Source organism: Propithecus coquereli, unplaced genomic scaffold, assembly GCF_000956105.1.
Source record: "Propithecus coquereli isolate 6110/MARCELLA unplaced genomic scaffold, Pcoq_1.0 Scaffold241, whole genome shotgun sequence".
Taxonomy (NCBI): Eukaryota; Metazoa; Chordata; class Mammalia; order Primates; family Indriidae; genus Propithecus; species Propithecus coquereli.
Genome location: NW_012147964.1, coordinates 543765 through 568091, shown reverse-complemented (window position 1 = coordinate 568091; position 24327 = coordinate 543765). Strand labels below are relative to the sequence as shown.

The 24327-nt window shown below is 48.6% G+C and overlaps 1 protein-coding gene across 1 annotated transcript in view; it reads left to right on the top strand.

Moving 5' to 3' along the window:
* Window positions 1-24327, top strand: part of VAV1 (vav 1 guanine nucleotide exchange factor) — a 65690-nt gene that overhangs the window by 20021 nt on the left and 21342 nt on the right. Inside the window, exons 2-22 of the mRNA XM_012646119.1 lie at window positions 10009-10125; window positions 10608-10666; window positions 10783-10851; window positions 11009-11117; window positions 11230-11325; window positions 12537-12605; window positions 12767-12870; window positions 13391-13490; window positions 14209-14304; window positions 14543-14611; window positions 14760-14846; window positions 14951-15036; window positions 15645-15777; window positions 16675-16784; window positions 17493-17594; window positions 17809-17906; window positions 17996-18018; window positions 18183-18228; window positions 18991-19127; window positions 19471-19536; window positions 23349-23380. Coding sequence (XP_012501573.1) covers window positions 10009-10125; window positions 10608-10666; window positions 10783-10851; window positions 11009-11117; window positions 11230-11325; window positions 12537-12605; window positions 12767-12870; window positions 13391-13490; window positions 14209-14304; window positions 14543-14611; window positions 14760-14846; window positions 14951-15036; window positions 15645-15777; window positions 16675-16784; window positions 17493-17594; window positions 17809-17906; window positions 17996-18018; window positions 18183-18228; window positions 18991-19127; window positions 19471-19536; window positions 23349-23380 — 1808 coding nt within the window. The remainder of the gene's footprint in view (window positions 1-10008; window positions 10126-10607; window positions 10667-10782; window positions 10852-11008; window positions 11118-11229; window positions 11326-12536; window positions 12606-12766; window positions 12871-13390; window positions 13491-14208; window positions 14305-14542; window positions 14612-14759; window positions 14847-14950; window positions 15037-15644; window positions 15778-16674; window positions 16785-17492; window positions 17595-17808; window positions 17907-17995; window positions 18019-18182; window positions 18229-18990; window positions 19128-19470; window positions 19537-23348; window positions 23381-24327) is intronic.

The window sequence follows — 24327 nt, the reverse complement described above, 5'->3', positions numbered from 1 at the left end:
CACATGACAGAAAACCTAATTCAGGGGTCAGCAAACCATGACCTGTGGGCCAAATCAAGGTTGCCACCTGCTCTTGTAAATGAAGTTTTACTGACACATACATAGCCATGGCTGGTCATTTACATGCCGTCTACAGCTGCTTTTGTACGATGATGGCAGAATTGAGTAGTTGCAACTGAGAACATATATCCCGCAAAGCTGAGCATTTTTCTTATCTAGCCCTTGAGAGGAAAAGTCCTAAATTAAAGGGGCTTACACCATTCAAGTAATTTTTTGACTCATGCAATAGAAATCATATGTGGATTTTAGGTACGGCTTGATTCAGTAGCTCCAACAATGTCATAAAAGGCTGGATGTCATTCTGTGATGGGTTCTTTTTCAGTCTTCAGGCAACATCAGGAGCTCCCCCGCTCAGGGCAGAAAAGTGGCTGTGGTTGCTCCAGATCTCACAACCTCATCCCCGACCACCATGGGGGAGACTAAGTCACTGTCCTGGAAGCTGGAGCTTAAGTTCTGGAATTCACACTCTCTCATTGGTCTGAATTGGGTCACATGGTGATCTCTGAACCAATAGCCCTGGGAAAGGGGATGGTCTATGCTAATTGACTGGACCTGAGTGTGGCACCTCTCTCATTCCATGTGGCTTGAAAAGAAAGGGGAACGAGTTATTTTATTCAAAGGTAAATCAGGGTTCTGGTGTGTGTGTGTGTGTGTGTGTGTGTGTGTGTGTGTGTGTGTGTGTATCAATGGATTTAAATAGAATTGAAGATTATCTCCTATGCAACAATCTGGGCTTAATCAGTTCAAGGCTGACATGGCCCTGCTATAGTGTCAAGGACCCAGTGTCTTCTGTTTCTTTGCTGTGACATCTGTGGAATATTTCCTTTGTCCTCTATTCCCAAGAGAATTCACCATGATACCACTTCCTAACCAGAGCAAAGACGATACAATGTCCCTTCCCTTTAAGAACCCAAACTAGAAATTGCATCTTTCATACCCCATTGGCCAGAAAACTTGGTCATGTGACCACACCTGATGTATCAGTTAGCTATTGCTGCAGAAATGCTGTGTAACAAACAACCACGAAAGCTCGGCATCATGGAACAATAAGTTAGCACGCATGTGAACATTGGCTGGGTTGGCTGATCTCAGTTGGGCTTGGCTAGGGTGGCTCTGGCCCGTGTGCCTTTCTTTCATTCTCCTGATACCAGTAGACTAGCCCTGTTGGTCCTTCTTGGCATGATGGTGGAGGTGCAAGAGGGAAAATTGAAACATTCAATGCCTCTTTTTTTTTTCTTTTTTTTTTTTGAGACAGAGTCTCGCTTTGTTGCCCAGGCTAGAGTGAGTGCCGTGGCGTCAGCCTAGCTCATAGCAACCTCACACTCCTGGGCTCAAGCGATCCTTCTGCCTCAGCCTCCCGAGTAGCTGGGACTACAGGCATGCGCCACCATGCCCGGCTAATTTTTTCTATATATTTTTAGTTGTCCAGGTCATTTCTTTCTATTTTTTTTTTAGTAGAGACAGGGTCTTGCTCTTGCTCAGGCTGGTCTTGAACTCCTGACCTTGAGTGATCCACCCGCCTTGGCCTCCCAGAGTGCTAGGATTACAGGCGTGAGCCACCCCGCCCGGCCTATCCAATGCCTCTTGAGGCTTAGGCTAAGACCTCTTTTTCCACCTTATTCTATTTGCCAAAGCAAGGTATATGGCCACAGCCAAATCCAAGAGGTGGAGAAGTATATTCCGTCCATAGTGCGAGAGTATGGCAAAGGGATACAGGGAGAGGTGCAGAATTGTGATCATTAATGCTGTCTAACATAGCTGGATGTTAAGAGGCTGGGGAAAGTTGTCTTTATTCCAACAGGCCATGTATCTAGCTAAAAATTGAGAGACTTATTGCTATGCAAAAGGGAAGAATGTATCTTGAGGACAATTTTAGTTTATACCCCAAAGGTAATAAAAAGGAATCTCAGGGAGCTTTGGAAGCCTGGAGGCAGCTCCTAACCTGGTCTGGGAGGAAATATGTGAAAGAGAGATTCTGAAAATGCTTTCCCATTGTCAAAGGAAGTCATGTCTAAGATGAGAGGATGAGTGTATCAGTTAGCTTTTGCTACATAACAAACAGCCCCAACATTGAATGGCTTGAAAATAACATTTACAATTTCTACTGATTTGGTGAATTGGGCTTGGTGGATCAGCTGATCTCTGTGGTCTACTAACAGCTTGACTGGGGTAAGTGGTCTAGGATGGCTTCATTCACATGTCTGGTGGTTGGCAGGTGGGTTGGCATAGGGCACCTTTAGCTGAGACTGCCTGTCTCTGCTCCATGTGGCCTCTCATCCTCCAGTACTGTAGCCTGAGCTCTTTAATTTGGTAGGAACATTCCAGGAAAGTAAGAGGAGAAGTTGCAAGGTCTCTTGATGCCTAAGCTCATTCTATCGGCCAAAGCAAGACAAAAGGTCAGTCCAGGCACAAAAAGTGGGGAAGTAGCTTCCATCTTTTGGTGGCAGGAGCTGGGAAGTATTTGTAATCTACCACAAAGGGCATTCAGGCAGAGACAACCTAATATACAAGGCTTGGAGAAAAGAGACAGTAAAAATATGTTGTATTTAGGGTGTGGAAACCATTTCTACCTGGCTAGAGCAGAGATAGGAGAGGTAGAGGGAAGAAAAGGGTACAGAAATTGGAGGAGTCAGAAGGGGCCATGGTGAGGTTGGACTTTATCTTGAGGACGATGGGGAACCGTGGCAAGGTTTCAAGCAGAGATCGAGATGATCATATTTGCTGTGTGAAGCTGGGCTGGGAGGAGTAGAAAATGAATTTAGGGAAGGCCGTTGCAGTCACAAAGTTGAGCAGCGGTGGTGGCCGCTCTAGGATTTGCTAATGAGGATGGCGTGAAGGGCTTGGATGTGAGAGATATTTTGGATGTAGAATCCGCAGGAGATTGACTGACTTGAAGTGGAGGATTCAGTAAATCAATATTTGCAATCATTCCTGGCTTGTGAAAAATGCTCTGTAAACTTACTCTAACTTGTTGATGAAGGATGGGGGAATTTCAAGAATCATTCTGGGGTTCCTAAGACAAGTCTCAGGTTGATGATGGAGCCACCGCTGAGATGGGGAGGGTGGGGAAGGGAGTGAGTTTGAATAGGCAATGATGTCAGTCTTGGATTTGCAAAGTTTGAGGTGCCCGTTGTTGAATGAATGAAACTGTTTCCCCAGCTGTACACAAAGAAATCAATGACAATGGGCTAGGTGTGGTGGATCATGCCTGTAATCCCAGCACTTTGAGAGGCTGAGGCAGGAGGATCACTTGAGACCAGGAGTTTGAGATCAGCCTGGGCAACATAGCAAGACCCCATCCCTATGAAAAATTAGCCAGGTGTAGTGGCATGCATCTGTAGTCCCAGCTACTTGGGAGGCTGGGGTGGGAGGATTGCTGGAGCCCAGGAGTTCAAGGTTGCAGAGAGCTGTGATGACGCCACTGCACTCCAGCCTGGTTGATAGAGCAAAACACTGTCTCTAAAAAGAAACAAATTGATAACAAAGAAAAGTTGCTTTTAGCTGTTCTGAAAACTTGGCCCTGGGCTGGAAAAGAGGCCCAGACAGTCTTCTAGTTACTCCCATGTCGTTTATTTATTCCGTAAATATTTTTTGGGCACTACTGCATGCCACCATGGGATGTTTAGAGTCCAGAGGTGACTCAACCCCAGGCTGTGCCTTCATTTTATGGAGGAGACAGAGCTGGTCACAGACCTTGCGGTCAGGCCTGGGGTAGGGAGGGACTATATTCTAAGGGAGCCTGCAGTCAGGGGAGAGTGAGGACTCTGCCTGGTTGAACAATTTGGGGGTGGCTTCCTGGATGAAGAGATTGAAGATGGGTCTTGAAGGATGTGTAGGAGTTCACCAGGCAGATGTGAGAGAAACTTTCAGCCCAAACACCACTCCTTTGTTCATCTCTATGCATGTAATTACTGGAAGAATTTGCAAGAGGAATGGAGAGTCATGGGGCCTCTGAGGATCAGACAGATCACAACATATTCTGGCCCTAAGGGTAGACTGTATGAACATAACACTAGCTACTGTAATAAACAAGCCATTTCAGTGACTTAACACAGTAAAAGTTCATTATTTCTTGTCCACATAATAGTCCAATGCGTGTGTTCCTGGTCCCGGGTTGTGGGGGCTTTTCCCCACAGGGTGATTCAGGGACCCAGGCTATTTTCATTTGTGCCTTGGCCATGCCTTAGAGTCTCAGCCTGCAGAAAATGGGGAGAAAGAGGGTACGGAGAAGTCATTCCTATTTCTTAAATACATCACCCTGAAAGTGATGCATGTGGCAAATGCTCATATTCTATTGGCCAGAACTAGTCACATGATTATAGGACTACACCCACATGCAAGGGGGGATGGGAAATGTATTCCTTGTCTGGGCAGCCATTTTCCAGCCACAATTCCATATTAAGGAAGGGAAGGCGTGATTGTGGTGGCTTGTTAGTGGCCTCTGCCGCAGATAGGCAACAGGAATAGAACTGAGGCCTGGGAGGCAGGAGATGCTCAGTTTACTCAAGGGCACAAAGCCTCTCTGGGTGATGAAGGTTGGAAACTGGTTGATACCTGAGGTCTTTTGAGGATAGTGATGATGATGATGGTGGTGGTGGTGATGAAGATGATGGTGATGATGATGGTGATGATGATGGTCGTGATGATGATGGTGATGGTAATGAAGATGATGGTGATGATGATGGTGATTTTGATGATAGTGATGATGGTGGTGGTGGTGGTGGTGGTGATGATGGTGGTGGTGATGAAGATGATGGTGATGATGGTGGTGATGTTGATGATAGTGATGATGATGGTGGTGATGATGGTGGTGGTGATGATGGTGGTGGTGATGGAGATGGTGATGAAGATGATGGTGATGATCGTGATGATGATGATGATAGTGATGATGATAATGATAATTGCCATCTATTGCCATCTATTAAAATGTCAAGCCCTTACAACAACATGGTATCATAGGCATAAACCCTCTATACTGGTTTATTTGTCTTTATCCTTATATTACCTCTTTATTGCTGAGTAACAGATTATCCCCAAACTTATCAGTTAGGAAAAACAACAATTTATTACGATCATGGATTATTTGGGTCGGGAATTCTGAAATGGTTCAACTGGGCTGTTCCCATTTGGGGTTTCTTATGGGATTGCAATCAGATGCTGGCTGGGCCTGCAGCCATCTTAAGGCTCAGCTGAAGGATCCACTGCTCAGGTGGCTCAGTCATGTAGAGCTTCCGTTCCTTTCCGCATGGGCCTCTCCACAGGACTGAATGCGTGGCCTCACAACATGGCGGTTGATGAGTGATCCAAGAGGCCAAAGTGGAAGTTGCGATGCCTTTTCTTATTTAGTCTTGAGAAAGTGCATCTTGTTACTTTTACCATATTTTATTAGTCACACAGGCCAGTCTTGGTTCAACGTTGGAGGGGATTACAAAAGGACATCAGAACTATGCATATATACTCGGAGCTATGAACCATTGGGGGCCACATCTTGGAGGTTGGCTACTACAATTGCATTGTCTTAGTTATTGTAGATTTATGATACGTCTTGATATCTGGTAGGACTCACATCCCCACTTTATTTTCCCTCTGTAGGAGTGTCTTTGCTGTTTTTAACTCTGTGCTTTTGGATGTAAGTCTTAGGATTTGTGTGTTAACTTCAATGAAAAACCATTTTTGGGTTTTAATTGCAATTGCATTGAATCTATAGTTCAATTTTGGAGAGAGTTGAGAGTTTTAAAATACTGAGTCTAGGCCGGGCGCTGTGGCTCACACCTGTAATCCTAGCACTCTGGGAGGCCGAGGTGGGTGGATTGTTTGAGCTCAGGAGTTTGAGACCAGCCTGAGCAAGAGCGAGGCCCCGTCTCTACTAAAAATAGAAAGAAATTAATTGGACAACTAAAAATACATAGAAAAAAAATTAGCCGGGCATGGTGGCGCATGCCTGTAGTCCCAGCTACTCGGGAGGCTGAGGCAGAAGGATTGCTTGAGCCCAGGAGTTTGAGATTGCTGTGAGCTAGGCTGACGCCACGGCACTCTAGCCTGGGCAACACAGTGAGACTCTGTCTCAAAACAAAAAACCAAACAAACAAACAAACAAACAAAATACTGAGTCTTCCTAGAAAAGAAAGAGAAAAGGAAGAGAAAATAATGGAGAATACTTTCCATTCTATTTAGGCCTTCTTTCATGTCTTTTGATAAAATTTTATAATCTTCTTCATGAGGGATTTGCACATCTTTTTGTTAGATTTTTTAGATGTTACTAGCTTTATATGTTGGTTTGTTTTACATCGTCTAGCCTATGGTCAATAAATGGTATCCTTTTAAAATCGAAGTCTGATCTTCCTACAGTGAAATGCTAAATTCTTCAGTTTGCCATTCGATCAGTTCTACCAACTGCGTACGCTTGTGCAATCCACACCCTTATCAAAACACAGAACATTTCCATCACTTGTGGCCTCTCTGAGTCAATCTCTATCTTCCCTTCTGCCCCAGAAGCAACCACTGATGTGATTTCTATCGCCCTGGGTTAGTTTTGCTTCTTCTCAGATTTCACAACGTCACCTTTTTTTTTTGTTTTTAAAGGTAACGTTTTCTGAGCGATTGTTGCTGATGTACCGACACAGTAGACTTTGTATATTGGTTTTGTATTCAGCAGCACTGCCAGATAATTTTTATGGATTATTTGTATAGTCTTTAGGGCTTTCTAGGTCCATGATTGTTTCTTCTGCAAAAATGACCACTAGTATTTCTTTCTTTCCTTTTTTCCTCTGTCTTGTCTTGCATTGCTGGCTGAGATCTTCAATACAACATCGAGTAGAAATTGTGACAGCCAGCATCCTTGCCTTCATTCTGATTTAAAAGGAAGTCTTTCAACATGTCGTTATTAAGTAACATGTTTTGCGAAGGTTTTTTTATCAGCTCCCAGAATTTCCCTTCCATCCTTACTTAGCCAAGAGTTATTTTTTTCTCCTCTTTCTTTTTTCTTTTTTTAATCACAAATGAATGTTGAATTGCTACTCTGTCATTTATGTGTCTCTGTTGCAAATTTCTCTCTCTCTTTTTTTTTTTTTTAAAGCAATTCTCCTCCATCCTTGCATGCAAATTTCTCTTTTTGACAGAGAGAACAGACCTCGGGTCAAAGCCTTGGGCAAGCCACAGGATCTAGCTATAACTGAATCACGTTGTTTGAATCCTATTTATTTTATAGTTGCTTCTGTTTGTGGCAAATGGTCTTAGTTTTCTTTTTATAGTGGGAAGCGTCGTTCTCTTCTTAAATACGTTTATTTAAGTTAACGTTAATTTAAACGTCACGTTCCGTATGTAATGGGTCAGGTAGACGGTGGATGTGGCAGTGATTGAGAAGAAGATACAATGTAAAGATGGAAGAGAAACACAAATACAGCAAACACCCGGTGCTGCATCATTTCGTACAGGCAGTTGTGGCGCGGTGATTCAATTCAGGCTTCAAAGTCATGCTGCTGTGAGCCTGCGTCCTGGCTGTGTGTCCCTGCCACAGTTTCCTTATCTGTGAAATGAGGGTGATAATGGTACTTACCTTGCAGGGTGGTTGTAAAGATTCCACGTTATCTCTGTATTGTGCTGGGAATTGAGCCCACGGCAGGCGGGGGTGCTCGTGTTAGCTACGTGCAGGGGAAGGAGCGGTGGTCCAGAGAGTGGGCTCAAGATCCACATCATTGTGGAGCTCGGTTGTAGCTCCTCTACTGACTTATTCTTGCTATTAATACTCTTGGGCAGCTTTCCCTCCCAGTCGGAGCCTGCTTTCTCGTAGGCAAAATGGACATAAATACAGTATAGTCTTGAGCATGGAATTCATCTGGGCCCAACCACGTGTAGTAGGCGTTCAAGAAATGCAAAGACCAGCCTGAGCAAGACTGAGACCCTGTCTCTACTAAAAATAGAAAGAAATTAGCTGGACAGCTAAAAATATATAGAAAAAATTAGCCAGGCATGGTGGCTCATGCCTGTGGTCCCAGCTACTTGAGAGGCTGAGGCAGGAGGATCACTTGAGCCCAGGAGTTTGAGGTTGCTATGAGTTAGGCTGACGCCACGGCACTCTACCCAGGGCAACAGAGCAAGACTCTGCCTCAAAAAAAAAAAAAAGAAAGAAATGCTGTTAGAATGCAGATTCCCAGGAGCCCCTGTGATCCATTCATTTGACAAATACATGTGGAGAGGTTGCTATGAGTTAGGCTGATGCCACGGCACTCTAGCCAGGGCAACAGAGCAAGACTCTGTCTCAAAAAAAAAAAAAAGAAAGAAATGCTGTTAGAATGCAGATTCCCAGGAGCCCCTGTGATCCATTCATTTGACAAATACATGTGGAGAGTCTTCTATAAGCCGGGCACAGTTGTAGATGCCAGGTATCCACCAAAGAACCAGATGATGGCCGTGCCCTCCTCAAACTGACATTTTATGTGGGGGAGAAGGACGGTAAACAGAACAAATGAAGCACAGTAGTGGGGGTACAAAATACCAGAGTAGGGGGTGTGATTTTAAGTAGGGTGGTCAGAGGAGGTCTCACTGAGGTGAACCGTGAGCAGAGACAAAGAAGGTAGCAGGGAGCTTTGTGTACAACAGGGTGTGTTCACCTGCCTGGGCTGCCATAACAAAGTACTACATCTCATAATAAATGCCCCTGTCCCCTCCCTGCCCTCCCCTCCTCCCACCCTCCACCTCATTCACTCTATTCTAGCCACACCAGCCCCCTTGCTGTTCCTCCAATGCACCAAACATGATCCTGCCCCAGGGCCTTTGCACAAGCTGTTCCCTCTTCTTGGAATACATTTTCTCTTGTGTTAGGGATTGAATTGTGTGCCTCCAAAATTTAAATGCTGTAGTCCTAACCTCCAGTGCCTCCTATTGTGGCTGTATTTGGAGATAGGGTCGTTACAGAGGTAATTAAGCTAAAATGAGGTCATTAGGGTGGGCCTTAACCCAACATGACTGGTGCCCTTAAAAGAAGAGGACATGAGAACACAGACAGGCACAGAAAGAAGGAAGACCACGTTAGGACTCAGGGAGAACGTGGCCCATCTGCTGACCAAGGAGAGAGACCCCAGAAGAAATAAACCCTGGCAACACCCTGACCTTGGACTTCTTGTCTCCAAAACTCTTCCAGACATTTCTTTCCTATGAATGGAATCATACAGCATGTGGTCTTTTGGCTCCTGAAATCTAAAACTTCAGGGATATTTCATACACGCGAAATTATACGCTATGTGGCCTTTCGTGTCTAGCTTTTTTTTTTTTTATCTTAGCAGAATGTTTTTCAGGATCATCCACATTGTAGCATGTGTTGGTGTTTCTTTTTTGTTGTTGTTTTGAGACAGAGTCTTGCTCTGTTGCCCGGGCTAGAGTGCCGTGGCGTCAGCCTGGCTCACAGCAACCTCAAACTCCTGGGCTCAAGCAATCCTTCTGCCTCAGCCTCCCGAGTAGCTGGGACTACAGGCATGCGCCACCATGCCCGGCTAATTTTTTTTTAGTTGTCCAGATCATTTCTTTCTATTTTTTTAGTAGAGACGGGGGTCTCGCTCTTGCTCAGGCTGGTCTTGAACTCCTGACCTTGAGCGATTCACCTGCCTCGGTCTCCCAGAGTGCTAGGATTACAGGCGTGAGCCACCGCGCCTGACCCACGTGTTGGTGTTTCATTCCTTGTTATGGCAGAATAACGTTCCATGGTGTGGATAGAGCACATTTATTTGTCTCTCAGTGATTCATTTTATGTTTGGTGAATTTGACCTCAATAAAACAAATTCATGGGGTAGATGTGGGCTTCAGGTACGGCTTGATCTTTATCAGAAGAGAGTGCAGTTTCGTGGATGGGGGATCTGTGCTTTCATTTTCCCCTCCACGCAAGCTGTCTAGGGCTCAGTTTATCTTCTGCCCTTTCCTTCCCTCCCTCACCCTCATTTCTCTCTTCCCCCACAGTTCCTGTGCCTCAAGAACATTCGAACCTTCCTGTCTACCTGCTGTGAGAAGTTTGGCCTCAAGCGGAGCGAGCTCTTTGAGGCTTTCGACCTCTTCGATGTGCAGGATTTCGGGAAGGTGAGCCAGGCACCTAGAGCCCAAAGATTGGATTTTGATTCATTTGCATTAATGTCTACACTGGACAAGCCTAGGGCTGTCAGGAGATGGGCAGATGAGCCAGAACAAACCATCACACAGGGTGTAAATGGCACTGGCTTGGAACCCATGGGACTGGGTTTGAGTCTCTGTTCCACCCATCGCTGTGTGACCTTGGATATGTGGCTGTGCCTCTCTGAGCCCTGGGTTCATCGTCTGTAACATGGGAATGCTATCATTCCGTCCTCTCTGAATGGCGGATGAGGGAGGATCAAATGGAGAACAGGAGCTCGGTTAAGGGGACGTGGCATGGGGGACGGGCAGGTACAGCAAATCCTGAGTTAGGATCCCAAGAGGCATGGGGTCTAGCCTCAAGGTCTGGCTTCAGACCCTTGGAGTCGAGGCTGAGTTCTGCCATGGGGGTGGGTAAGGGGCTCACTGAGCAGCCGTGGCCCTTGTCACAGGTCATCTACACCCTGTCCGCTCTGTCCTGGACACCGATTGCCCAAAACAAGGGGATCATGTGAGTAACCATCTGGGCTTTGGGACGCTCAGCCCCAATCCTCCGCCTCCTTGAAGCCCTCCTCCCACCCAGTCCCCAGGCCCCTGCCTCACACCCTGCTGGCACCCCTCCGCCAGGCCCTTCCCCACTGACGAGGACAATGTGGGTGACGAGGACGTCTACAGCGGCCTGTCCGACCAGATCGAGTGAGTGTCGGGGGACCTGCGGGACTCACTGGAGCACGGTCTCGGGGGGCGCGGTATGGGGGGGACATGGCCCTTCCCTGGTGTGTGAGGGGACGCAGCCTTGATCCGGGAGAGGTCTGGGCGATCTGGTGGCCCTGCCTGACACCACGTCCTGCAGCGACACGGTGGAGGACGATGAGGACCTGTACGACTGCGTGGAGAATGAGGAGACCGAAGGCGACGAGATCTACGAGGACCTCATGCGCTCGGAGCCGGTGCCCATGCCGGTGTGTGGGGCGCAGGGGCCGGGCCCGGGCAGGCGGGTGGGCGCAGGGGCAGAGGGGGGCCCAGCCCCGGGCAGCCCCCCATCCAACCCCAGCCTGTCCTTCCCGCTGGCAGCCCAAGATGACAGAGTACGACAAGCGGTGCTGCTGCCTGCGGGAGATCCAGCAGACGGAGGAGAAGTACACGGACACGCTGGGCTCCATCCAGCAGGTGCGAGCCTGCCCCGCCCCGCACGGCGCATGCGCGGGCGCCGGGCCGGCAGGTGCGCGTCCACCTGTCTGGCCGCCTCCGGGGCCCGCCGAGGCTTTTCCTTGTCCCCGTCGTTTTGTGTTTCTCTGACTTCCTCCTGTCTGTCTGTCTGTCTGCCTCTGCTATTGCCTCTCTTACGTTCTTCCTGTTGCATCTCATTCCTTCGTCTATTTCTTTTAAAAACAGCCTTATGCAGATTTCATTAACGTGCCATACAACCCGCCCATTTAAAGTTACGGTCAGTGGGTTCTGGCATATTCAAGGGTTTGTGCAACCATCACCGCTGTCTAATTTGAGAACACTTTCAATATCCCTCAAAGAACCCCCACACTCCTTAACTGTCGCCCCTCAATCTCTCATCCTCCCCCAGCCCCTGGCGCCCACAAATCCACTGTCTGTCTCTGTGGATCTGCCTGTTCTGGACATTTCATATAAATGGGGTCGCACAGGGTCGATGGCCTTCTGTGTTTGGCTTCTGTCACTGAGCACGATGTCCTCAAGGTCCATCCACGTTGTGGCCCGTGTCAGAGCCCCGTCCCTTTTCATGGCCATGTAATATTCCATGGTACGGATGAACCACATTTTATTTATCCGTTCACCCATTGATGGACATTTGGGTTGTTTCCACTTTTGGGCTATTATAAATAATTAGGCTATGAACATTCTCTACCAGTTTTTTTAAAAAAGAGATGGGGTCTTGCTCTGTCACCCAGGCTGGAGTGTGCCCAAAGCTCTCTGCAGCCTCGACCCCCCTCAGCCTCCTGAGTAGCTGGGACTACAGGTGCATGCCACTGTGCCTGGCTAATTTTTAAATTTTTTTTTTTTTTTTTGTAGAGACAGGGTCTTTCTATGTTGCCCAGGTTGGTCTTGAACTCCTGGGCTCAAGCGACCTTCCTGCCTTGGCCTCCCAAAGTGCTGGGATTACAGGCGTGAGCCACTGCACCTGGCCTCTTATACAAGTTTTTATGTGGGCCTTCTACATCTCTTTCCATCTCTCTGTCTCTTTCTCTGTCTCTGTTTTCTTGTCTTCCTTGTCTCTGTCTTTCTCTCTCTCTCCATCTCTCTGTTTTTGTTTGTCTCTTTCTGTCTCTATCTCCTTGTCCCTGTCTCTCTGGGACCGGGCTGGAGAGAGGGGGCCCTCATGTTCCTTCCTCCTCTCTCTGGTCTCACAGCACTTTCTGAAGCCCCTTCAACGGTTCCTCAAACCCCAAGACATTGAGATTATCTTTATCAACATTGAGGTGAGCCAGCCTTTGTGCAGAGGGGATAATTTGCTGGCCCCTCCTGTCCCTGGGGTGTGGGAATTGGGAGTTGAGCAGCATGGGGTGGGTGGAGGACCCTCCCCAGCACGCTCCCAGAGCCCCAGGCTCTGGCCCCAGCCCCTGCCCTTCCCTGCGAGTAGGACCTGCTTCGTGTACATACGCACTTCCTGAAGGAGATGAAGGAGGCCCTGGCCACCCCTGGCGCATCCACCCTCTACCAAGTCTTCATCAAATACAAGGAGAGGTGAGCGCTGGGGGGTCACTGCCCTGCCTGGGCTGGTCATTTAGGAGACCTTACCCTCAGAGACCACTGGACAGGGAGGACTTTTGGCTGTGTGCTCATGGCTGAGGGGGCTGCCCATCTCTGATTCAATTCCCATCTCTGCTGTGTGGCACTGGGTAGCCATGTAACATCTCTGTGCTTTAGTGTGGTACAGGAATGTACCTCCTAGGGTTATGAGGGCTGAATCAGTTGATGCATAAAGTGCTTAGCGCAGGGCCTGGCACACAGTAGGTGTTCAATAAGTGTTTGTTAAATAAATGAACATTGGGAAGAGGTGGTATGATATTGTGGCAAGAACTTATGTGTTATCTCATTTAATGGTACGATAACCTTTTGTGGGAGGTGCTATTGTTATGCCCATTTCACAGATGGGGAGAGTGAGACTCAGGGTCGTCTAGATGGGAAGATCGAGGCCAAAACCCAGATCTGCCTGACTGCAGTGCCGGTCACACTTACCTGGTGGCCTGTCCTCTTCCTGTAGGTTCCTCATCTACGGCCGCTACTGCAGCCAGGTGGAGTCGGCCAGCAAGCACCTGGACCACGTTGCTGCAGCCCGGGAGGACGTGCAGATGAAGCTGGAGGTGGGAGCCGGGCCGCCTCTGGGCGGGGGGTCTCCTCCTCCTTCCCAGGCCGTACAGGCAGCAGGGAGGTGACCGGGTTGCAGATGGCTGCACTTTCTGCTGCAGCCCAGCCAGGAATCCGCCGAAGGACTGGGGAGGGAGGTACTGGCCAGCCGAGTGGAGGAAATGGAACAGAACAGAACTGGGCTGGCCCCAAGTCTGGGCTGACATCCTGACCCCAAACAGAGCTCTGACGCCCAGACTGAACCCCGGCCCCAGGCTGAGTACTGGCACTGATTGTGCGCCAAGCTGGGCTGAACTCCAACTTCGTACTGAGCCCGGATCCCACCACCAACCCCTGATCCCAGGCTGAACACTCATCCTGAACTCAGCCCCAACCTTGGATCCGTGTGTCCAGTGGAAGCACAGACAGGGCATGGACGAGGAGGATGAGGAGCCTCCAGATCTGTCCCTCTCCCTGTCTTTCCAGCCACACTCGGCTGGCAGAGTGCAGGGCCTCCGCCCCAGGAGGCATTTGCCAGCCTCCCAGTAGTTTTTAAATTGCCCCTCACCTCATGGCGTCCTTTTTTCCTTATCTTTTGGGAGCTCTAGAAAAATCCACACAGCTCTCGGGATGGAGAGCCGCCCATATATTTATTCAGATCTGCCCTGCTACCAGCTCATCCTGGGCACCTGCTTTCCACCTGGTCTTGATACCTGTGTTCTCTGACCCCCCCAGGAATGTTCTCAGCGAGCGAACAACGGGAGGTTCACCTTGCGGGATCTGCTAATGGTACCCATGCAGCGGGTACTCAAGTACCACCTCCTTCTCCAGGTGCTGGGCACGCCCCCGGGCATGGGCTTGGGCTGTCCGCTCTCGGGTGTCTGTAAGGGTGGGGGCGGGGCTGGCTGGCTGCTGGGGGCTCTGGGAGGGGTCATTTGGGTCATGTCCCAGCTTCCGGAGATAGCAGGGTGAGGGTTAGGGTTAGGGGAAGCTAGCATTGTTTGGAAGGACTCCCCTCCCAGAGAAGAGGGCAGGCCCAGGTGACGTCTGACTCCTCTGGGTCACGCAGGAGCTGGTGAAACACACGCAGGACGCGATGGAGAAGGAGAACCTGCGATTGTCCCTGGATGCCATGAGGGTGAGTACGGTGTGGGTGACAGTCACGCACGTGCTGCAGACACCCTCTCTAAGCCTCCTGGTGGGGGCTGACCTTCTATCCCAGGTCCAGGTAGGAGGCTGGGCCAGGTGTTGGGGTGGGGCCAGGCTCACCTTTGTCCCACCCCCAGGACCTGGCACAGTGTGTGAACGAGGTCAAGAGAGACAACGAGACGTTGCGGCAGATCACCAACTTCCAGCTGTCCATTGAGAACCTGGTGAGGTGGCGCGGCTGGCTGGGCCAGGGGTGTGGCCACGTGGGGAGGGAGTGTCTGGTCCCCTTCTTGGCGACCCCTTGCCAGACCCCCTGCATGCTGTGTAGGACCAGTCCCTGGCTCACTACGGCCGGCCCAAGATCGACGGGGAGCTCAAGATCACCTCGGTGGAACGGCGCTCCAAGATGGACAGGTGGGTAGAGCCAACATGGGTCCGGGGGTGGAGCCTGGGCAGGGGTGAGGCCAGGCTACTAGATGGACAGTGGGTGGGGCCAACACAGATCTGGGGTGGAGGCTGGGTGGGGCGTGGCCAGACTCCTAGATGAATAGGTGGGTGGGGCCAAGACAAGCCTGGGTTGGAGCCTGGGCAGGGGCGGGGCTAGGCTCCTAGATAGGCAGGTGGGTGGAGCCAACACATCTTGGGTGAAATATGGGTAGGGCCTGGCCTGGTTCCTAGATAGACTTGTGGGCGGAGTCAACATGGATTTGGGGAAGACCCTTGGTGTGAGTAGGGCCAGATTTTTAGGTAGGTAGGTGGGCCCATCCAAACAAGGGGTTGGAGCCTTGCTGGACAGGCCGGGCAGGGCCAGTGTGGATGTGTAGGGTGGAGCCAAGACCGACAGGAGGTGGGGCCAGCACGGATCCACGTGGGTGATGTCACGACCGACAGGTGGGCGCGGCCAAGTGGGCCAAGGAGGAGAAGGGTAAGGTGGGGCCAGGAAGGTGGAGGGAACGGGACAGAGAGGTGATGGGGACAGTTGGGAGGAGACAGACAGGGGCACCTTACCCATCCGCTCCCAGGTACGCCTTCCTGCTCGACAAAGCTCTGCTCATCTGTAAGCGCCGAGGGGACTCCTACGACCTCAAGGACTTTGTGAACCTGCACAGTTTCCAGGTTCGGGATGACTCCTCCGGAGACAAAGACAACAAGAAGGTGGGGGTATGACGCTAGGACTGGGGGTGGGGGCGAGCAGGGGCAGCTTGGGGCTTTCCACTTGGATGCTTGTGTGTGTTTGCGAGAGTACATGGACGTGTGTGTTAATTAAGCCACTCGCAGTTTTTTAATTGAGCAGCTACTTTATCCTGGGCACTTTTCTAGGCACTAGGAGAAAAATGGAAAACAAAACAGACATGGTCCTGTCTTGTGTGGTACATACATTCTTATGGGATGTGTTCTACCAAGAACATAAAACAGGGAGTGTGACCCTGATGGGTGAGGGTGGGAGGGTGGGGGCTATCTTACCTCCACTGGCCAGGAACGTTCTCTGTGAGCTGAGGCCTCTCTCCCTCTTGGCATTCCCCACTTCGTTCTACTCCTTCTCCTTCTCACTCTTTTCCTGTCCCTGTAGTTCTCCTCCTGGAGGTTCCCCCCTGTGTCCTGGTCTGCTGTTTCCCTGTTTCTCAGCCCCTCAGTCCCCCACATGGAGATGCTAATTGCTTTCTTGTAATTGCCTGTTTATGGGTGTGTCTCCCCTGCCAGGCTGCAGCCCTGGGGACAGTGTTCGCTGCTCTGTTCCCAGCTCCTAGCCAGGTGTCTGTCTCTCAGCAGGTGCTCAACAAATGCTTGTTGAGTAGACAAATGGATGAATGACACGTTGTGTCTGTTGTGTGTTCTGCAAAGGTGTGTGTGTGTGTATGGTTTTGGGGTTTGTGAATGTGTATTTGGATATCCTAGGCCGCCACTTACAAGGATACCCTCGCGTGGTGCTAGAGGCAGAGAGACTGTTATGGGCCGGACCCTGGGCTCCCTGCAGGGGGAGGGGTCGGTGGGTGTGTGTTCCCACCCTCTGCAGAGGGCACGGCCCTCGGTCTGAGCTCTGCTTCCCTGCAGTGGAGCCACATGTTTCTCCTGATCGAGGACCAGGGTGCCCAGGGCTATGAGCTGTTCTTCAAGACGCGAGAACTGAAGAAGAAGTGGATGGAGCAGTTTGAGATGGCCATGTGAGTCCTCCTTCCTTCCCTCTTTCTATCCTCAGAGGGCGCTATCTCGTGGGGATAGGGGCTAGGAGGCAGGGCAGTGCTCTAGTCTCCCTAGAGCATGTCTGCCCTGACGTGCAGTGGGACCACTCTGAACCTCAGTTTCCTCATCTGAGAAATGGGAGGGTCAGACTCAAGGCTGTCTGCAACTGTGGAATCCTGAGGTTTTGTGCAAACATCAGCCACCAGCCTGGAATTTTCTCTTCCTCCTCCTCCTTTTCCTCCTCCTCTTCCTCCTCCTCCTCCTCCCTCCTTCTCCTTCCTCCTCCTCCTCCATCTCCATCTTTGTATATTGAGGTGAAATTCACATAACAAAAAATCAACCATATCAAAGCGTACAGTTTTGTGGCATTTTGTACATTTACATAATTGGGCAACCACAACCATCTAGTTCCAAAACCTTTTCGTCACCCCCAAAGGAAACTTTACACCCCTTAAATAGTCACTCCCAATTTCTCCCTGTCCCAGCCCCTGGACACTATTACTAATCTTTCTCTTTTGGTCAGTGCTCAGAGCAGCGTTAATCACAATAGCCACAGGGTGGAAACAACCCAAATGCTGATCCGTGGATGAATGGACCAACAAAATGTGCTCTATCAGCCCATGGAATAGTATTCAGCTACAAAAAGGAATGAAATATTGGCCCTCTCTTCTCTCATTTCCCCTCACCAGCTCCAACATCTACCCTGAGAACGCTGCCGCCAACGGGCATGACTTCCAGATGTTCTCCTTCGAGGAGACCACGTCCTGCAAGGCTTGCCAGATGCTGCTGAGGTGGGCGGTGGGGAAGACGGGCCTGGGTCCTGGGCATGGTCAGCTCTTCCTCTCCAGAGAAGCTCCCCCAGTAATTGGTCCCCCAGATTGGGTGATGGGGAGCCCTACTTCGATTTTCTCCATTGCTCTCTGGCTCTAAAGAGAACCCAAGGAGGCAGCATGGCTGCCCTTGTCTATAAAGATGACTTTTCTTTCTCTCTCCCTTGCATCCCAGAGGCACCTTCTACCAGGGCTACCGCTGTCACCGGTGCCGGGCACCTGCACACAAGGAGTGTCTGGGGAGGGTCCCTCCGTGTGGCCGACACGGACAAGGTACCACAGGGAGGGAGGGAGGGCGGGAGGTTGGCTCGGTTCTCCATGGAGGATTTCCCATCCTAACTATTCCCTTTTCTCTCCCATAGATTTCTCAGGAACCATGAAGAAGGTAAGACCCCCACCCCACCCCCACGCACATTTCCGTGCATGGTGAATCTGGAAGGCCAGGTGGGGAGGACCCAGGAGACCCCAGCAGTGGGCGTGGTCCTTTGTTGGATGAGGACAATAATGGAGCATAGGTAGCCACAATGCTTTCTTGGTCTCTCCCTCCAGGACAAACCACACCGCAGGGCTCAGGACAAAAAGAGGAATGACCTGGGTGAGTCAGCAGGGGGCACTGTGTGTGGCGGGAAGAGAACAGATCTCCTCCAGGGACAGACCCCCATCATCATATTAACGCCCACATAATGTCCCGCTTATAACGCTGTGATCCATGTGTCCCAGTACCAGAAACCCGAAAGCAGTTTAAACATAACTAACTCTAATTCATTACTTGCTTTGCTCAAACACTGTGAAGGGAATGCATGGGGCGTAGCAATACTGGTTAAGATCCTCTTTGGCGTCCATCCAATTTTATCTTCACGATCTCTCCCCACACCCCTTCTGTGGTCTTAGCTGTCTAGGCACATGGCTGGTGAGATACAGGGATGCGGCTGCCTGCAGCAGTAGCTCATCCTTTTTCATTGCCGTGTAGTATTCCATCATGTGATTGTATCACCGTTTGTTATCGATAATTAAACCTGTTGAGGACATTTGGTTTGTTGCGAGTTTTGGTTATTGCGAATAAAACTGTCATGGACATTTTTGCCCATGACTTTTGGAGGACATGTTCTCATTTTTCTTAGGTTGCTGGGTTGTGGGGTAGGCATATGTTTAGATTCGGTAGATACTGCCCATTAGGTTTCCAAAGTGGATCCCCCACCAGCAATGTGTTAGAGTAGCGGGTTGCTCTGCATCCTTGCCGACACTTGTTTGATAACGCCAGTCTTTTAAATTTTGGCCATTCTGGGGGTGGCAAGGCTCAGGTTTGAAAGTCCTTGACTACTGACCACCTTGTACCACCACCCTCCCTGTCCTCCAGGTCTACCCAAGATGGAGGTGTTTCAGGAATACTATGGGCTTCCTCCACCCCCTGGTGCCTTTGGGCCTTTTCTTCGGCTCAACCCTGGAGACATCGTGGAGCTCACCAAGGCAGAGGCTGAGCAGAACTGGTGGGAGGTACACACTGGGGCCATGCTACTGCTGGGCAGGACTCCAGTGTGGGGTTAGGGGTTCAGGTGACCTCAAGGAGTGGGGTCACAGTCCCATTGGGCTCTGGAGGTGGTGCCTGGGGAATGATGCTATAGACAGGGATTTTGGGGGTTGACTTGGTGGCTCTTCTGAGCTGGCCATCTTCCTGGGAAGTTGACACTGGTTGGTACCTCCCTGGGTCCTCCAGACCACCCAGAGGTAGATGGATAAGCAGAGTGGCCACCGAACAAAGAGATGGACACACACACACACGTACACGTGCACACTTGGATAACCTCTCTGTCCCTGTTTTTGTCTCTTGGGTTTTTAGGGCAGGAATACGGCTACCAATGAAGTTGGCTGGTTTCCCTGTAACAGGGTGAAGCCCTACGTCCATGTGAGTGCCATAAGTCTGGGTGGAGAGAGGGCAAGGGGTCCAGAGATGATGCCAGGAGGGCAGGCAGACTTAGGAGCACACCCCTGGAGCTGGGGAGGGACATCCATCATGGCGGGTCGATCCCCAACTCATGGCTTTACCTGTCCCACCAGCTGAACCCAGAGTGGGGCCATGCTAGGAATGTTCCCCCTTGATTCTTTGGGTCTGAAGGTCCTCCTTCCTACGTGGGTGCGGTAGGGGAAGATGTAGGGGTCCAGAAGGTGGGCTGGTCCCTGGCTTCCTTCAGAGACACTGAATTGAGTCCTGTTAAGGCATCATGACACCTCTACCTCCTTGTCTGCCTCCCGGTGGACACGCCTGTCCACCCTGGCCTCAACTGTCCTTCACTTGTTCTCTGCTCAGCTGGTCCCTCACTCTTTTCCATGACTTCAGATCTCCCCGCTCTCCCCAAACCTCAGGTGCCCCCTCCTTCCTCATTCACAGCAAAGGATCCCACTGTCCAGCCTCACAGCCCAGATGGAACCTACAGAGAGGAACCCTCTCCTGTGTTTGTCGTGACATCAACTTTACATCCTTTCAGACTCCTAGCAAAGAGCTCCCGTAGAGCCTCGACCTGGATTCACCAGTTGTTAACATTTTCTTCCATTTGCTCTCTTTACACACACAGATTTATTTTTCCCCGAAACAGTTAGAAGTGAGTTTGCAGACATCATTCCCCTTTACCCCTAAGTACTTCCTAAGAATGAGAACCTTCTTGTATGTAACCTGATTTAAAAAAAAACATAAAATTCAACATTGTCATTATACTATTATTTAATTCATAGTCTACATTTAAATTTTGCCAGTTTCCCCAAAAATGTCACTTAGAGATTTTTTTTTTTTGGTTCTATGTGTTCTCCACTGTCAATTTACATTATGAGTTTCCAACGCCATCACTCCTTCCAAATTTATTAGCTGGTATTCTGTTGTGAGGAAGAGCTGTCCCTCATACCCTATCTGTCTGTCTATCCATCCATCCATCCATCCATCTGTCCATCCATCCATCTGTCATCTATTTATCCATCCATCATCCACCTGTCCATCCATCCATTCATCTATCCATCCATCCATCTATCCTTCCTTTCATCCATCCATCATCCATCCATGATCTATCCATCTATCAATCATCTATTCATCATGTATCATCTATTTATCAATTATCTATTGTCTATTGATTTACCTATCACCTAGCTATCTATTTATCCATCATCTGTTTATCCTGTCTACCTATCTATCCATCTGTCTTCTATCAGGAACAGCTCACGGATTCTTATTTTAAAATTGTCCCAGATTTGGCCAGAAGGAGCCCCTTCAGCCTGGTTTCTCTGTCCTTTTAATATGTCCCCATCATTCTTTGAGTATTTCCTCATTTTCTGACATGATGCCAGATTTGTCTCATACTTTCCCTGCCCCAGTCTTGGAATCAACCATTTTTCTCCAAGGAGCTCTGGACCTTTCTGTGGGGCATGGTGTTCAGAAACCAAGATCTGGGCATCTTTTCAATGTCTGCCTCTAAATGTAGCTGCCTCCTTAAAGTAGCTCCTCCTCTCGCATTACAGTGAAGGCTCTGAGAAAAGATACCAAAAATGACAGTTCTCCACTCCATTTGAGGTCCCATTCTTCCAGTACCACCCACCTCACAAGATAAAGACTATTATTCTTTTTTTATATGGCCATTTGGCGTTTGTTAACGCAAATGTAAATAGATACAAATATGGATTCTCAGTTCTCCCACGGTTTATTCAAAAGGTTCGATACTATTCTGCAGCCTGTTTTTTTTCCCCACTTAATATATCTTTAGATCTTGCCATATCACTGTTTGTCGAACATCTCATTTTTTTTCTTTTTAAAAAAATTGAGGTGAAATTTGCAAAAGATGAAACTATCCGTTTCAAGTGAAAAACTCGGAAGTATTTAGTGCATTTGCATTTAGCATTGTCCATTTATATGAAATATCTAGAATAGGTAAATCTATAGAGACAGAAAGCAAATTGGTGGTTGTCAGCGCTAGGTGGGAGGAGTAGGACCAGGTATTGACTGTTTAATGGGTAATCGGTATGGGATTTTCTTTTGGGGTAATAAAAATATTTTGGAACTAGATATTCTCTTTCTGGTACGAACATCGCCACCATCCATCTCCAGAATTCTTTTCATCTTGCAAAACTGAAATTCTGCGCCCCTTAAACAACAACTCCCCATTTCCCCCTCCCCAGGCCCTGGCATCCACCATTCTGCTTTCTCCTGTCTTTTTGAATCTGACTATCCTAGAGACCCCGTATAAGTGGAATACTGCAGTGTTTATTCTTTTGTATCTGGCTTTTTTCACTGACTGTAATGTGTTCAAGGTTCATCCATGTTGTGGCCTGTATCAGAACATCCTTCCTTTCTTTTTTCATTTTATTTATTCATTTATTTTTAATTCAGAATATGATGGGGATACAGATGTTTTGGTTACATAAATTGCTTTTCCTTTTTTTTTTTTTTTTTTGAGACAGAGTCTGGCTCTGTTGCCTGGGCTAGAGTGCCATGGCGTCAGCCTAGCTCACAGCAACCTCAAACTCCTGGGCTCAAGCGATCCTCCTGCCTCAGCCTCCCGAGTAGCTAGGACTACAGGCATGTGCCACCATGCTCGGCTAATTTTTTCTATATATATATTTTTAGTTGTCCAGATAATTTCTTTCTATTTTTTAGTAGAGATGGGGTCTCGCTCTTGCTCAGGCTGGTCTCGAACTCCTGACCTTGAACGATCCACCCGCTTTGGCCTCCCAGAGTGCTAGGATTACAGGCGTGAGCCACTGTGCCCAGCCTGCTTTTCCTTTTTAAGGCTGAAAAATACTTCATTGTATGCATAGACCACATTTTAAAAGATCTATTCTTCCATCAATAAACACTTGGGTTGCTTCAACTTTTGCCTCTTATGGAAAATGCTGCTACGAGCATGAGTGTACAAATAAATATCTCTTCCAGACCCTGCTTTCAATTCCTTTGGGTGTGTACCCAAAGGGGGATTGCTGGATCATGCAGTAATTCTAATATTTAATTTTTTTGAATATTTAATTTTTTGAATATTATATTTAATCTCATACTGTTTTCCACAGTGGCTGCACCATTTTACATTCCCACCAACAGTGCACAAGGGTTCCAATTTTTCCACATCCCCTCCCCTAGTTATTTTCTGAGGTTTTTTGTTTGTTTGTTTTGTTTTCCTGATAGTAACCATCCTAAAGCGTGTGAAGTTGTGGAAGTGAGCGCTTTCACATGTATTTAGATCAGCGGTTGGCAAACGTTTTCTGCAAACAGCCAAATAGCAAATACGTTCAACATTGCGAACCACAAATTTCACAACTCATCAACTCTGCCACTGTTGTGCAAAAGTAGCCATAGATGATCTGCAAAGGAGTGGGCACACCTGTGTTCCTATAGCATGTAATTCATGGACACCGACATGTGAATTTCATGTAATCTTCCCATGCCAGGAAATGCTCTTTTGATTTTTGCCAACCACTTAGAAATGTAAAAACCATTCTTAGCTTGAGGACCGTGCTAAAACACGGGGGAGGACAACGCCTGATTTATTATATATGATACTGGGATAGCCTCTCCTGTGAGATTTTGGGACTGTAGCCCCAATGAATAGCACAGTACTTCGCACATAGTAGACACTCAATAAATGCTAGTGGGATGAATGAACGAACGAATGAATGAAGTGCCCTGCAGTCTGTTGTCAAGCTGGGGCCTTTCTCCTAAGCTGGGGTCTCTGTCTGTGTTCCTAGGGCCCTCCACAGGATCTATCTGTTCATCTCTGGTGAGTACAACTCAACCACATTCTTCCTTTTTTTTCCCAACTAGAGGTTTTGGGGTGGGGACCCAGGCTGGGCTTGGAAGGGGCCTCCGGACCAATCAGTTACTTATTCTTTGAACTCTGAGCATTGACTTCTGAATCCAGCCCAGGGCCCCTCCCACAAGAAAAGTGCTTTAAAAGCTCCTCACTTGCTGGCTCTTTCTCCTCGGCTGCTGGGGAGGGGACAGAAAAAGGAAGGTCCCTGACCTTGAGAGATTATGCTCTGTTGGAAGCCAAATGGTCACCATGACAACGATGATGATGGAGGTGGTGGTGGTGGTGGTCGTGGTGATGGTAAAGGCAGTTCTCAATTTTTTTTTTTTTGAGTATCTATTGCATGTTGGGCAGCTAGGGGTGGAGGTTTACAGTGTGGGTTTTCAAGCGTGCTAACCTGGGTTCAAATCCTGACCCTGACATTACCTAGCTGTGTGACTTTGGGCCTGTAACTTAACCTCTCTGTGCCTCAGTTTTCCTCTCTGGAAAAATAGCTTTAATAACCATGTCTACTTCGTAGTGTTGTTAGGAGGCTTAAACGAGCCTGTTAAATGCTTAGTCCTGGTCCTGGCACATAGTAGGGACTTCGTATGGCATCAGCTGTTGTTATTACCACATTGCATCCACTCTAAGATGCACATTTTAACATATGCACATATGCACAGAGATATGCACGTATCTCTGACGTTGGAATGGCTCTTGCAATCAACGGAGTCTCAGTATTCTGCCGAATTTTATAGGTAGTAATGTTTCTGTCACAACGGCATGTAAAAGAATGGTGCCTTTAACAGTGGCTGACACCTCAGATTTGCTGCAATATGGTATTGTTTTTATGGCCATGTGTTGGCTCTTTAATTAGTTCCTTTAATTTTCACAAAATCCTCTGAAATAGTCTTACTGTTTTTTTTTTTTTTTTT